Genomic DNA, 16,424 nt, shown 5'->3' with positions numbered 1-16,424 from the left:
TAAAAGTGGTGAAGGTGGTGGTGGGGTGTGTGCTTGCGTGTGTGTTGGGAGGAGGATGGCTCCATTGTTTGTGGGATTGTTGGGGGGCTTGAGCTCCCATACACCCCCTAATCATTTTGTGCTCATAAATTAGAATGTCGTTCTATGCGTTTAGTTAAGAAAATAATTGGTTTATGATTTTAATTTTTGGTTTTTTATGAAACTCACTGGAACGTACGTTTGATGTAATGCTTTATATTTTAGAAAGCCTAAAAGGGTTCATGTTTCTCTAGGAATTTTGAACAGAGGCAAAGATTTGACTTTTTGATCCATCGCTTGTATTAGTGACTGGAGACACGTAATGTGTACAGCTCGTCGAAGATATTCCATTTGACATCTTATGTTTATTCTTTAGAGTTAAGCTCGGGATGTTTCAAAGGACCGAAGGTCTGCAGAACATTTTATGCCAACCTATTGTCTAGTAAAATTTCATAATATATATCAACATTTTACCTATGACTGTTAGCATTACAAGTAGATTTCATAGTCTGAATTTTAGTGAAGATTAGGAATGTTTAGAGTTTGAATCAAAATAAAAAGATTGGTGAAAGTTGTAGGGTATGTTTTGTAGATTTTAAAGATGTATTTGTTTGCTACATTGTCGTTATAGATTAATAGATAAAAAAAGAGAAATACAGCTGTTCTTGTTGAAGCGAATGTAAGTTGTGCTGTTTTAGTCTTTCATGCTTGTTTGATGGTTCCAGGCTGTCGAGGATACATCCCTAGGTACCCCACAAGGAAGGCAGAATCTAGACTCCTACTAGGATTTTTCTGTAATCCTACTAGGACTCCTACATTGTAACCGATTAGTAATCCGGCCCCTGGGAGGGATATATAAAGGAGGGAGGGCTACCTCGATCGGCACCTCAACCCAATGAGAGCAATCTCAATACCCAAGCGTAGGGCGCAATATACTACACCAAACAAGACTTAGGATATTACGCTACACTAGGGGGATGAACCTGTATAAATCTATGTCTTGTGTCCTCGTGTTTACCACCAAATTCCAGATCTAGCGAAAATATTTTTCTAAACGATCACATATTTATTCCTTAGGAAATTTTATTTCCCTTTAACAAAAAACTATCTTTATCCATTTTAGTTCCAAAATTCCAAGAAATTCCCCAAAATGCCACAAAATCATCTAAGCAGATTTTCATATTCATCTTCTTAGTTCCAAACAAAAATAGAGCCTTATTGTAGTATTTTAGATTTTAAATATTGTATATTCCCTTAGATCATTGTGAACTGTAGCGTCTTCCTTTTGAAAAACCTGCTGATTACCTATATTAGTCCCTGGATCAATAGCTGATACAATCCTCACTACAAATTAGTGTCAAAGTAATAAAAGACACATAAAATTATAGAAAATAGGGTTTTACCCTTAAGTGGTGGAGAGCGGTGCGGTTACCCATTCCACAAGCAGAATGAAGTTAGGGCACTAGATAAGTCCTAATCTTGTATAAATGAAAGCAAGTCTGAGTACACTTATGCATGGTAATCAGCAAATCCTAGCGTTGAAATTATATTATATGCAGGGGTGATCAAGGAAAGGTTATGAGGTTTGATTTTATCAATAAATCTATTTTATACAAGGTGATGTGACTTTTGGAAAAGGAGGAGAAGTAAGTATCACTTTTATTAAATTGTTGGCCCTGGAGGGGGAATCCTACCTCCCCTACCAGTTCCCAAGTTTTAAAGAGCACCAGAGACCATCAGAGTCCTTCTGGGTCGGCTTATGCCTCATTATAAATCACTTTCTTAGGCCTTGGCCCCATCTTACCACACTCAAGTTATGATTTTAAATCGATGGGAGCTTTGACTATTTGGACTCATAACCGTGAGCCTTGGCTATCCAGATAGATTTATGACTCTGTGCAGAGGTGTACACTTTACCCATATGGTCGATCAGCCCATACCTCAACTTTAGGTGGTACTGACCTATGAGACCCGTACCCACCAACATGTATTCTTAGACAACATTTCCTAGCTCCATCCACAGATACAACTGGGGTCTAAGCAGGGGCCATACTATGTTCACACAGGGACACTATCCTAGAAAAAAGAGATGCATCATAATGTGGCATACAATGCCACCAGGTCCTCTTGACCTCAACCTATGACCAGTGGCGACTAGACCTGGGACTCTGCGAAGGTCCTGCTCCAGTCTACCTGTTGCCCACCATGGCCCCTTGGGATGGTTTACTAGGTTCCGCTGGTGCGGTGTGAATCAAGTCCTGACATGATTAGGCACTCCCAAAGGCCGTACCTTTTTGGCACATATGGTTGCATGTTTCACTAGAAAGACTTTCCCACGAGCCGGTAGTTATATGACCGAAGTAAGCATTAGGACAGAATCCTCCAACAAGGTTGCCCCATTACTCGCATGTCCTGTCCTTAGGTGTTTCTAACTCTTTAGTTGGTTCATTTTATTAAACTCACACCTTATAGGGTTTTCCATAAAAACATAATGATTGTGATATTCCTAAGGAATTCTGTTTCTAAATGATGCTCGGTGATCGATCTTGTCGTGACCGGGGTCATTAATAGGATTTTGGCTAGAAACAGCTTTAAGTCAAGGCAAGAAAGTAAACAGACGTGGGTTGCTCCTATATGTTTTTAAGAAGATGCAAGTCAACTTATTATCTTGATAAATTTTAATATCTATGTAAATATAGGATAAAAATATGATCAAAAGGGTGGGTGCTAGGATTTGCCTTCATCGACGTTTCCTAGGTTGACCAGGGTCTTGACTTCTTGTATTTTGGATCCTTGGCTTCTTGTCAGAGCCTGGTCAGGCTAATGCGTCTATTCGTCTTGTGGACGGTCGGCCTTTTGGCTTCAACCTTCTGGACCCGCTAATCGGGTCTTGGTCACATCCTTGGATCACGCAAGTATGTAAGCAAACAATCTAACAATCAATATCTAGTTTAAGGAAAATAAAAGGAAATGAAGGATGGATGTTTTAGGGAATTATTCGATATCCAATGAATAATCCTCGAATAAAGAGGAATAATACATTAATTATTTAGAAATTAATTTCAAAATAATTAATGGATTGAATGGTTGGAATCTAAAAGAATTCCTAGGAAATTTCTAATGGATTTCCTAGAGTTCCGAACGAGCGGCATAACAGCTAAGTTTTAATGATATCTAGGGTTTCAATTGGGCAGCATATTGGCTAGATTGGGTCGATATATGTGGTTTGGATTGGGCAGCACAATGGCTGGGTTTTGGAGTAATTTGAGATTTTGGATGGGCGACACTACGACTAGATGGGGTTAGAGATTAGGGTTTTAGTCGGGCAGCATCCCGACTGGGTTTTGGAAGGGACTCTAAGTATGATGTTGGGGCTAGGTTATGTGGATGTACTTCGGGGCCAGAAAACTTGCATAATGAGCTCGGCTATATCCCAGGGCCCTGCCCTATGGTGGGTGGAGCTCTGACAAGTTCCAGCAAATGCATGGCAGCGATAGGGGTTAGCGGGGACAATAGGGTAGCGAGGAATAACTGGTTGGATGCTGTTAACGATGTGGGTAAAGTGGCTAGAGGCCGCACGACGCACTTGACTTTGACCTGGCCCGGCACTTAGGGAATAGGACACGGCGGCGGGTGGAGGTGGTGTGACATCTTTCCTAAAAAGGTTGGGTCTGTAAGATCTTAGTAAAAAGATAGAATAGGGCTCATATAAGATGAAAAATAGAAAAGAAAGGCATGGATAGGCTTAGATTATTATGTAGTATTTTGGGGAATTTTTGGAATAAGGGAAGGGCTTTAAGTAGGATTTGGTGTGCACTTACAGGGTGCACTTAGCACTTTTGAAGTGGCTGATGTAGAGGGGGGGGATGCCTGGCACACTGTGCTGTGCGCCAGCTTGGTGGACACCATGGATCAGGGGGGGGGGGTGTTGTGTGTTCGGTCCAGTGGGCCTGGTGCATGGGCGTGGGGTGGAGAGGGGATGACGGACAGGGTGACGGCGTCGCGACCAGACCCGCCTGTCGGGGTTATGTGGAGGGAGGGGGTGACAACATAGTGATGGGGGTAACGCCATACCCCTTCGCCACTGGGGAGCTGAGCGGCCCTGCCTTGGTGCCATTGGCACCACCAAGCGGGGCGCTGGCATCTTGCCGGAAGGGCGGATCTGGTTGCCACCGGCGACGGGAACCCTACCAAAGGAAAGTGGAGCTCGCGAGGAGCCCCCTGGTGGTGTCGTGGTGATGAAGAGGCGAGGGGAAGAGTGCGGTGGCTGAGGGAGAGGGCCTGGCTCACCTCTTTGCCGTGATGAGGAGTGGGGAGCTCAGGTGAGGCTTGGTCTGCCTTTTATAGGCTCGGAGAGGGAGCGAGCAGCCACCACGTTGCGCCGGGGATGAGGATGGGCAGACAGTGGGTGGATAAGGCCGGCGAGGGGCTCTACATGCTGACGGGATGAGGCTGGCTGGGAACAGTGGCCAGGGTGGGGAATAGTGGCAGCGGCGGGGAACAGTGGCGGTGTGTAGTGGCAAGAGGGGGTGGATCCGGCACCATGGGGTGTGGCGGTGAAGAGGAAGGGGGAAACAATGGTGGTCGTTAGTGTCAAGGTGGCAGGCGGCAGGGAAGATAAGGGAGGAGGAGCTTCCTTAGGAGCGAAGATTTGAGGGGAGGTGGATCTGGTGGCGTACGGCGCGGCGGAGGTTTGGCCGGAACGGCCGGTGCGCGGGTTACGAAGGTGGCACTGGGGGACGGCAGTGGTGCAGCGGCGGCACTACCGTGCATGTCAGCTGGGCCGCGTGGGCCGGTGCACGTTGGTGGGTCGAAGCGGCTGGTTGGGCTGTGCGTGCTAGGCCAGACGAGTGGTGGGCCGGAGCGGAGAGGTGGAGAGGGGTGGGTGCGAGCCGGGTCGAAAGGGGAATTGGTCCAGAAGGAAGGCTGGCAATCCATGAAACTTTTAAAAGGGGTTTTCATTTGTTTAAATAAAGTTTGAGTCCAAATTTGAATTAGATTTCAAATTTGGAAAGAGCTTATGGTGTTAGGTGTGGTAGGACTTGAAAATGGTCCCCTTTTGGGAGATTTCTTGGTTGAAATTTGTCTAAGTTTTGAGTATGGGCTTTATAGAGATTTGGATACAATTAATATTCAAATTATTTTTGAATATTAATTCTTGGATTCCTAGAGAAGGAGAGATTGGGAGGAAATTATTCCTAGAGTAATCAAATGGGTCACACATGCTTAGATTTAATGCATAGTTTTTGTTTATAAAAAGGTTTGAATGTTTGGGAGAGAGAGGAAGTATGTTTAATTAAAGAAGAATTTTAAAAAATCTGTATTTTTAAATCCTCTAAAAAGCAGGATGTTACATGAACCTTCCTCTCTCTTAGTTCTCTATAGAAATTGTGCAGCTTGTCACACTCTATCTTGTCAATGTGTTGCACCCTCCATCTTCATAATTGTGCTATTGGTTTGGAAACAACATCATCCCAATTAACCCCTGCAACACAACCATCATGATTAAAGAAAACAACAAAATTCTTCACATTGTCCACAACTAAAAACATGTCATTCAGTGATTCAAAATTTATTCCAAAAAACAAGTCATTTTGGCATGTGTGCATGTGCATGTGGGCATGCAACAGTTAATTAGCATCAAATCTGGCTATTAAATAGGGGCAATCGAGGTCATTTACCTTCTTGTTAATCTATCCTAAAATTCCTAGGATGACATATTTTTTGGGACGGATGGAGTACTCTCAAACCATCTGCAACATGTTTTCCCAGAAGCAACCAGTACATCTTCAACTACGGTGTCTTGGTGTAACACAACCACACAATGAAGTCATTAAACGAATGTTGGTGACCAAGTGCCAATCTCACAGCATCAAACCAGTCAAGCTTCTTATCCATATATGTCCTCAAGTGACCAAAATCAACAAAAAATCCACCAAGATTGTAATATTCCAAAAATTTGTAATATTTATTTGAGTGAATTTTTTTTCAAAAATTTAAAACTTTGAACTGTGTGCTCATTTGAAAAGCTGGATAATTCTCTCTCACCCTAAAATTCCATTTCAAAAATATGTGTGGCATGATTTGGTTCTTCTTGAATTTTATTTGGAGTTCTTGTTTGAGTGAAGTTTGAATTTCGAATTCAATTGAAAATTCAAACTAAATTTAAAACCTAAACCTAAATTCAAATAAAAACCAAAACCCAAATCTAACCTAACCAACTTAGCCTACTAACTCGCTCAGCCCGCCCACTCGTCCGGCCCGCGCAACCGCACCCCGTCGGCACAGCTCGCCGCCACAGCCAAGCTTGACCAACAGGCTGCCGCACCGCGCTTGCCCAGCTCGCTCTCCTCCACGCGGCCCAGCAGGCCACAACCGCCCGCACGCCTGCGCCCAGCACTGCACCTACCTGCGCCCTCCTTTCTCTCGCTACCACCTTGGCCCAGCCTGCCAGCACCTCCCTCCACTGTTGTTCTTCTCCACCGTGCCCATACGCGCACGCGCGCTGCACGCGCCACCGCACGTGCCGCCGCACCCGCACGTGCCGCCGCACCCGCACCGTGTCGAGCTGTAGCGCACTTCCACCCTCGCACGCGTGCCCATGACCTGCTGCACCTTTCCTCTTTTGCGTTGGCTGCCCCGGATGCGCTCCACGCCGCCCGCGCTGAGCCACCACCCATCCTAGCCGACCACGTCGCCGGCGCTGCGCTACCAACTACCCTAGGGCGCCACTGCCGCTCCAGAGGCTTCCGTCACCTACCCCAAACCCTAGCTTCAACATGCCGCTATAAATATAGACCCTCGGCACCCTCCTCTCGCCATCTCCTTCGGGCTCCGCCCGACCACCGCTGTCCACCGTGAGAGAAGTCGAGGAGAGGGCCGTGGGGAGTAAAGGAAAGAGGGAGAGGGGAAGAGCAGCCGTGGGAGGAGAAGGAGGAAGTCAAGAGGAGGAGAGGGAAGAGGAGGAGGCCGCCCGAAGCGCCACCGCTGCCTGAAGCCACCCGTCCACCGCCGTCTCCACCGAGCCCTCGCCGTGTGCCGCTTCTCCCATCCCTCTCTCTTTCTGCCACACCCTCGCCGCTGCCAAAGGCGGGCCTTTGGCCGGGCAGTGGCTATAGCCGTGCCACTCGCGCTCGCCGGTCCAGCGCCGCGCTGCACCTTAGCACTGCTGTCGCGCGCGTGCTTGCTCGCGCCGTGCAACCCGCACCTATGCGCCACTCGCCCGCATGTGCGCTCGCCGCCACCACGCGTCTTGCCATGCCATGCTGCGCCGTCTACACCCACGCGCCCGCCACACCACGCCGTGCGCGCACACGTGCGTGCCGTGGTACCCCATGCCGCGCCATGCCACGCCACCCTGCAAGCTGCAGCCCGCGTGGCTGCCACGTAGGCGCCACGTGGTGCTAGTGTGGCCGGCTGGGCCCACCAATGGGGCCCACTGACCCGGTGGGATCCACCGTTGTAGTTGACGGTTGACCAGGTCAACGCTGACGTTAGTGTGATATCAGCAAGACACGTGGCACCTCCTCAGGCTGCCACGTGGACCAATCCTATGCTGACACGTGTCACCCCTTAAGAAATATTTTCTAAAATTAATTAAATAATTAAATAAACCCTTTAATCTTTAAAAATTCACAACTAATTCATTTTAACTCAAAAAAATATAAAACCAATTGCACTAAATTCGTAAAATCGAGCCCGTGCTATTTGTAGCTAGTTTGGTGTTATTTGGATCTTCTAAATTGGCTTTCTTGAAGTTATTGCCTAGATGTAATATGGTTTAATTTACGTTTCATCGTATCTTGTTCTTTTCAGACCCGAGCTACGACCCGAAAGACTTTCAAGACCCCGACTACACCAAGGAGGACCCAATCGACTATGGACAAGGTGTCATGTCACTCTCAATCATATAGATCCTATGCATGCTTAGTTGATAGCGCTTTACTTATATTGCTTGATGATGACGGATTGCATAGCCAATGTTTTAGCCATGCCTTGATAATTGTTTATCTATTTTCCTTGTTTACCTAGCTTTGTGGACTAGTTTCAGACCCCTAGCTAGTCCTATTGGAGGTATGCCCTAGAGGCAATCATAGAGATGATGATATCTGATTGTATCCATGATTTGTATATTGTGTTCATTGAATATCCATTAAAGGCTACTTGAATTGATCTACAATTATGTGAATGGTATATAGAACTCTTTACTTGTATGGTTATTCTAAAAGTTGTCCCTAGTTAGAGTTCATGTGTGGACACACTGGAATATTAGACTAGTACATGTATTAGTTGATGATTATGTTTCACAAGTCATGGACATGGAGATGTCAAACTAATAATGTAGGCACATGTAGAGACATGTGCTAGGACTAACCCAACATGAGAAGTAGTTTTCTCTTTACACAACGTGTACGCTTTGTCCTTAGACCGGAGATTGTTGCATGTACTCAAGATGTGGATCGACCTACTTAGGGGCTATCAAACACTACACCGTAACAGGGTAGTTAAAAAGGTAGCTTTCGGGTTTGTCAAGAAGCATTCTGTGAGGCATGGTCAATCAAGATGGGGTTTGCCCCTCTTTGACTGAGAGTGATATCTCTGGGCCCCTCGAGTGATCGGATCCGAAAATGCATGGCCATGCTACGTACGGTTAAGAGTTAACCTACAAAGGGATTCCGAATCACAGGATCGAGAAAGAGCGGTCGGCTTGGAGCTAGACCAAATATTGCGAGGCAAAGGGAATAGCATGTACGTGATGTCATGACGGTTCGTATGATATGATCTTCATGTGCGTATAGGAGTTGGCACGTCTTGCTAGAGGCCGCTACCGACTATTGGGCCGAGTAGGAGTACTCAGACCATGTCTATACGTATCCGAACCCATAGGGTCACACGCTTAAGGGGCTGGAAGCCCAATTCAGATGTGATCTGAATTGGATCAGGTTTAGGAGTACTAATGGGCCTCGGACGCAGAGGCCCGTCAGGAACCTCTATAAATAGAGGGGTGGGGGTACCCTAGGGTTTACACCTTTTGGCCAAAAACACATCTGCCGTGCCTCCCACACCCTCACCCTGTTGCAACTCGCGGACCTAGTAGTCCGACTTGCGACGCTTCCTCCCTGCATGTGTGGATACCTTGGAGGTGCTGCACCTGCAGCACTTGGGTGAGCCGCCGACGAGCCACGACAAGCCGACGATGAGCCGCGGCACGAGGATGACCTTGCTGCACGTGGACGAGCTGCTCGACATCGACGTGATCGACTACATGTTCGACTACGCTGATCGACTTTGCTGCCCCAACGCGATTCTACATCTTCCGCACCAGTGTGTTGAGTGGTAATCCCGTGATCCATATACGACAGTTTTCCTGGTTTACGTGGTAGAAAATTTTGTTTTGCACTAGCGTAGCCTACCTCGTATCCCTACAAGTCCACCGCTCATTTATCCATATACATGCTTTTGAGTTATGGATGGGCATTTGCCATGGATTTGGTGACGAGAATTCCTTGAACACTCTCGCGTGTATTTTGGTTGAGTGTGACTCCTTGATGTGTTCTTGGCAGGAGCGAGCCATGGTTGGTACTGCGAAGTGCCTTGCCGAGAGAGAGCTTTTTGGACTCTCTCTATACCCCATACTTGTGGTGGGTACCTTGTTTGTTATTGAGGAGCAGGTGACATACTTGTATGTTGCTGTTGCTTCAGCACATACTTATTGGTAGAGTGCTCGCTCTCAACCGCTTAAGGACCGAGTCAGTTTACCACCAGCCACAGCAGCTACTTTTCGTACTTACCGCTCGCTTACGTTATGGGTAGGGTTCGGCCCTAGACTAGTAGTGGATAGTGCTCTGCCTGTAGGTAGATTGGAGGATCGTGTAAGGAGTTCGAGGCGTTTGCCTGCTCTGACCAGACTGCACCCCGACGTGGGTAGGTTTCACAGCTTCGAGGTCCTCACTGGTGACGGCGTGCCCTACAGCTGAGGACGGTTCTAGACTCAAGGGAACATGACTTACTAGGGCTCCGGTTGTTAGGTGGGGTTTGGACAGGTAGCTACTGTTCAAGCTCGATCCGTATAGGTACAGTTGTACAACCTTTGTAGAGTGTATAAATCTATAGCTATTGTCTGTGTCCACTAGTTATGGATACTGCTCTTGACTACCACTACTTCTGACTAGACTTTTCTTGTGCTTCTACCTTCCCTCTTTTGAGATAGGCTAGCATTTGCTGCTGAGATGTGAGGGGAGGGAGCTCTCACATTGCCTAGTGTGTTGGGTGCTGAACTCTTGGGTGAAGGATCTGGTGCTTTGTGCCGACTTCCTTGTTTGAGGTGTTGATCTCGGAGGTGATGTTGCAATGTTGCTTCCTTGATTGTTGCTGTTGCTGTTGCATAAACCCCTATATCCATATATAGATTTTACTCATGCATATAGTATAATTCCCCTGTTTCCTTGGCTTTGCTGCTTTTGGGAGTTGACATGGCATACCTATTTCTCGGGTAGATGGTGGCTTTTCAGAATCGGAACCCGACTACGACTTCAACAACGACAGATTGGAGGACTAGGGATCGTGCTTCGCTTGAGTCGCCTGTGAAGATGGAGTTCGTCATAGCTTTTGTTTCCGCTGCGTAGATGTTTTACCTTACTTGACCCAATCCTGATGGACTTGTACCGGCATGAGCCGCTAAGATATACTCGTACTCATGTTATCTATGATGATGTTTGTATTTTATTACTCTTTCTATTTCTGTGTTGGTATGAATTTGTACTATCTAAGACAGGGATTCGTACGTGATAGCCTTCCTGAGACTGTCACCGAGGTGTGGGGGCAATCTCACCATGATTGTCGACCATTGTTGACGGAAGTTAGCATGCCAATTTGTGAACTGCAAGCGCATGGATCATCGTAACTTTTTCCTTAGAGTATTCCATCTAAAGTTTATCAATCCGTGGATCGGAGCGTGTCGGGGCGTTCGGACCATTGATGCCGCCTGGAACAAGTTTGAGCACCTCTCTTGCTATATATATATGTGCAAATTCGGGCAAGTTTACAGACCGGGGAGGCATGTTACTATTATATTTTAGAGAATCAATTCACGGGAGTCAAGCTAGAATCACTTATCGAAAAAAATTCTGTGCCAAAGTTCCTCTAGACTCAGCATGCAAGTACTGTGAGCTCTACCAACTACGTCCTCATTCATATTTCCCTTGATTCACGACGTCGACCCACCTATGTAACAATACTAGTGAAAATAACTAAATCGTACAAAACAATTTCCAAAAGAAAAACTGAAATTCATAGTATTGGAGGGTGGGGGCACAAAATACAAGAAGGGAAAAAAGGAACGTATTTGGTGGAAACCATCTACCCCGTGCAACCTTAGAAACTATCGATCAAGGCTACAAGATGCTAATCCAATGGTGGGATAATTTTGTGCTAAACCCCCCACCTGCCGGCCACTTTTTCGAATCCCCCCTTAGCCATGGGTCTGTTTCCTCATGCACCTCTAACCCTATCCATTGGATTAGCATCTTGTAGTCTTGATTGATAGTTATTACAAATCATCATAATTTTTTTATTATTATTTTTATAGGGTATGATATTTAATAATAAATTATTTTTTAAATATAAAATTATAAAAAAAGTAATGATGAAAAATTCATACTATATTTTTTTATATACATTGTGGTGTTCACTACCACCCTATAGAATTTTAAATTGAAGTTGAATTTGTATGGAGAAAAAAATATGGAGGAAAAAAGATGAATTGTGTTAAGGGATAAATTGAACTAAATAGCATAGTTTAGACGTATATGGAACTAAAGAACACGGTTATCCGGACTTTAGGGATAGTAATTTGGACAAGAAAATACATTGCTAGGAGCTTCATAAACTTAACCAAAGCCCGTGCGACATGCACGTGTTTAAAAAAATTATTGAACACGTGTTTTATATTCATAGAACCAAATTTGAAAAAATGAATATAATGGAGTAATGGTCAGCATAAATTGCTATTTTCCAAGTATTGGAAACAAATCGGTCATACAGAATTATAGTTGGATGCGCACCATTTCAAAAGACAAAAGATTTTAAGAAAAATGGAAAAGATTGAAATCTCTAAATAGGAAAAGACCTCTAACTGTACCCTCCGAAGCATCTGAGCAAAGGCAATTCTCCCTCTTCTGTCGTAGTTGAGCCGAACACATTTGTGCAGTCAACATGCAGGAACCAATGACTTGCAGGAGAGACGCTGCAGCTGACGCAGAGCTAGCCATCGAGAGAGACACTCATGGGCATCAATTGGGAAAGCTTCCTTGCTGATGTTGTTGCTTGCAGGGCATTGCCATCTCCTTACCCTTTCCTCTCACTCTTCTATTACCGCCAGCAAGAGAATTTTCATAAAACTGTACACATATAACTCACAGTTGAAGGGGCCTGACCTGAATCTGCAGGTAGAAAATGAAGATAATGATTACACCTCGAACCCAACTTCAAGAGAAACAGGAAATCCAGAAGTGGATTTTGCTTTTAATCAGGATGGCATGCATCACTAACCTTTACACAGCTTACAATAAATCAATTCTTTTGAATATGCAAAAGGGTGAAAATACAATGGACCTCTTTGCTGCATGGGGAATAGAAATGGATAAGAAACAAAATTTTGAATTGGCAACAACAAATCGAAGAAGAGGTAGGTGCCCTTCATTTTGCAGTACATGAACATCAGAAGATGCTGCAAGAAAAGATCACAAGAAAATGAAGTTACTTACAGGTTCCTCTTTTTTTCTATTAGGTGCATTCAGAATCAGAAATTGTTAATAGCCCAACCAGTAGAGATGGCATACGAGATGCAAATTCAGTATTCAAGAACATAATTTCTGTCAACAAACAAGGGAAACCAGGTCCATAGCTTATTGCAGAACCCATGTTTGTAGTTGCAAAATGTACACAAAATGGGTTCATCTTCTTGTAGGAAAACCTTAATGCTTCAATGGCATCATTAAAAAACTGATCAAAATAGCATCAGAGGAGAAGCTAATTAGGAAAAAAAAAACGTAATTCAGGCATCGAGTACCTATGGAAAGATAAGAGAATTTTTTCGTAATTTACCTGCTGAGCCATATAGTGGAACACCTTGTGTGCAGTGTGCGTCCTTGTTGATCAGCGGCCGTGGAGTCGGAGGGCCACCAGCACCATCCTTGCCCGGTGGTTCTAGTACGTCTTTAGGCTTCTACACTCGCTGCTCCGTCACCGCGCGCGCTGTGTCTCGTCCCATTGAGTGGGCCGTCGCCGCTGTTGCGGCCCTCCGGGCTGCTTGCGTGCAGGAAGGCCGAAGGCCACGGCCGGCTCGGCCTTGCCACTGGCGGCGCGTGCGGCAGGTCGGGGACGGCGGCCGGCAGTCAGGCTTGGCCTTGCCATCTTCGTCCATCGCCAAGCGAAGAGCATGGCGAAGACCAGCGGCGGCTTCGCTCGGTGAAAAAAATAGAGTCAAAACGGTAGATGGGTCCTCGAGAGAGTTGTTTTGGGTGGAAAATATTTTCAGCTGCTTTGGATCTTATGGTATATATAAGAAGATAGATAGATCGTTATAGTATATATAGATCATAGATAGATCAAGACATAGAGGAAAGTGTCGACAATGTGGTTGACTTCCAGGGATTCTTGACTAATTTCCAGCCAATTATTCACGCAGGAAACAAAGATAAGAACCTCAATTAATTTGAGATCCATAATACAGAACTCACGATAAGCGCACAGCCCAATTAAAATCCCTGGCGCAGCGGCGGGATGCTCTGCTCGTTCCTGAAGTAATCGCCGGGATCCACCCTCCCCTTCACCGCCGCCAGCCGCCGGAAGTTCCCCATGAAGTACTTCTCGCCCCACACCCTTCCGCTCTCGTACGTCGTCACCCCGTCGCCGCCGACCACGTTCGCGCCGATCTCCAGGTCCCGGTAGTTGGCGAACGCCTCCCTGGGGTTGCTGGTCACGAACTGCTCCATGTACCCGTAGATGCCGCCGAGCCAGCCGCTCGCCGCCGCCGCCGCGGTGCCGTCGGCCTCGCCTCCCCAGAACACCACGTACTGGATGTTGTACAGCACGCCCTGGCGGTGCGGGTACGGCGTGGCGAAGTTCGGAACGGCGCCGCCGTGGGGCTCCATGATCATGAGACCCGGGCCGTAACGGGAGAGGTGCTCCCGGAAGATGCCCTCCCACCCCGCCCGGCCGATGGCGCGGCGCACGTAGTCGGACTTGTTCTTGACGTAGGTGCCCAGGTTGTTGGTCCGGTTCAGTAGCGCCTCCGGCGGCGCGTTGGCGTCGCCGTTGAGGCCGATGAACGCCATGGCGCGCAGCCAGGTCATCTCGCGGCAGTCGGCCGGCGTCATGCCGAGCTCCGGGAAGTAGGCGCGCATCGTGCGGAGGAGGCGCGAGCACCGGCCGAGGAAGAGGGTCTGGAAGAAGGCGTGGTTGTCCTGCACGACGACCCGGATGGTGAGGTCGGGGACGTACGGCTGGAGGATGAGCGTCTCCCACTTGGCGACGATGGCGGCGGCGCCCTCGTCGAGGGTCCTCTGTAGGTTGACCACCGTCACCGTCTCTTCCACCATGGACAGCCGCAGCCGCCACGCCACCACGACGCCGAAACTCTCGCCGCCGCCGCCGCGGATGGCCCAGAAGAGGTCCTGGTCCATGGAGGCGACGCTGTCGATGAGTTCGCCGCCGGCGTTGACGATCCGGGCGTCGATGACGTTGTCCGCGCCGATGCCAAACCTGCGCATCATGAGCCCGATGCCGCCGCCGCTGAGGTACCCGCTGACGCCGACTGTCGGGCACGCGCCTCCGGGGAACGCGAGCCGTGGGCTGGCCGTGCCGATGGCGTAGTAGAGCTCGCCGAGCGTCGCGCCGGCGTCGACCCACGCCGTGGCCTCGAACGGGCGGACGTCCACCGCGCGGACCCTGGAGAGGTCGAGCACCGCGAACACCTCCGGCTGGACGGAGCGGTAGGATAGGCCCTCGTAGTCGTGGCCGCCGCTGCGGACGCGGAGGCGCACGCCGTGGGCGCGGCCGCAGCGCACGGCGGCCTGGACGTGGGGGATGCCGGACGCCGTGACGATGCACAGCGGCCGCACCGTGGTGTTGGTCAGGTACTTGGGGTTCTGGACCGAGGACTGCAGCACCGACATGAAGCTGCTCGAGCTCTGCTGGTACACCAGCTCGCTTGGTATCGTCTGCGAGAGGCACTGGAGGAAGTCATCGGAGGTGGCGAAGGATCGGAGGAAGACGTTGCAAGACAAGAAGCACAAGGTGAGTAGTATCCGGGCCATGGTTGTGGACGTGGACATAGGTGGATGCTGATTGCCTTGTAGTGTTTTTGGAGCTAGCAAATGGTGATGCTGCTGTAGTGCCGGCTAGGCTTATATATATAGTATGGTACCGTTCAGTTCTGGACTGTATGCTACAGGCTAGAACTTGAGGTAGAGCGTGGGAGATAAGGTGCGCAGCGCCGCCGTTACCATGCTGATCTGTGGTCTATTTAGGTTCTTTTGTGTTCTTTTTATCCTACATGTTTTATGTATCTTTCGTGAGTTTGGGTGTTACTATATGTAGTTTCCACAAGTTTGTGCACTACCTCCTACCTTGATAACATACTAGCAGAAATGCTCATGCGTTGCTACGGATCCTACCTGTCCTCAAGTCAATCCGCAAGTGAAAAATGTTCCCGACTACGCTATTCTCCCAGGCTAGTAAAATAATACTCAAATCTCATCCCAACCTACGCGTCACTTGCTGTGGCACTACAGCTCACCACGTCCTCCTTCGCTTCCACGCCACACTGTTTCGTCTTTAAATTCGCCGCTATCGCGAGGACTAAACACCTCCATCGCTCACTGCCGCTTCCATCGCCCATCCAAATCGATGCCACAACGCGTGCTGCACTCCCCAGCCGCCTCGCTCCATGCTAGGGCGTCAGCCTGATGGCAGAAGCGGCATCATGATGTTGTCTAAGGGTGCCCTGGCATGCCCCTGAGCCCACTTCCGCAATGGTGCACCTGTACACCACTACTACATCTTCTCCATCAAGCAGCTCAACATGCTAAGCGCGGTCGCCGTGTTGGCCTTCTTCACACGGTCCTGCTCTCCGAGATCACCATCGTGGTACCTTATCACCCTCACCAAGTTGCCTTCCCGCAATGTCTGGGGAAACCCAACCTAGCCGCGCCTGTCTTCCTGAGCCTTGACGGGTGGCTCCGCATCACGGTGTACAGTGTGTAGGCTTCGTCACGCGACGCTCTACATCCTTGATGGGCTTCGAGATGGGACATGGCTGGCGTCACTGCCGTGGCCCCACACATGTTCCTCTTCTCCACACAGGTATTCGACGAGTGGTTGCAGTGGCTATGAGAGGAGCTGCA

The 16,424-nt window shown here is 48.2% G+C and overlaps 1 protein-coding gene across 1 annotated transcript; it reads right to left on the bottom strand.

Moving 5' to 3' along the window:
* Positions 1-13,643: 13,643 nt before the first annotated feature.
* Positions 13,644-15,578, bottom strand: LOC117833820 (berberine bridge enzyme-like Cyn d 4). The gene has a single exon (XM_034713418.2). The coding sequence runs from the start codon at positions 15,351-15,353 to the stop codon at positions 13,776-13,778; it is 1,578 nt and encodes a 525-aa protein (XP_034569309.1). The 5' UTR covers positions 15,354-15,578; the 3' UTR covers positions 13,644-13,775.
* Positions 15,579-16,424: the final 846 nt, after the last annotated feature.

This window comes from Setaria viridis, chromosome 8 (genome assembly GCF_005286985.2).
Source record: "Setaria viridis chromosome 8, Setaria_viridis_v4.0, whole genome shotgun sequence".
In the NCBI taxonomy this organism is placed as follows: domain Eukaryota; kingdom Viridiplantae; phylum Streptophyta; class Magnoliopsida; order Poales; family Poaceae; genus Setaria; species Setaria viridis.
This window is presented reverse-complemented; position numbering and strand designations above follow the sequence as displayed.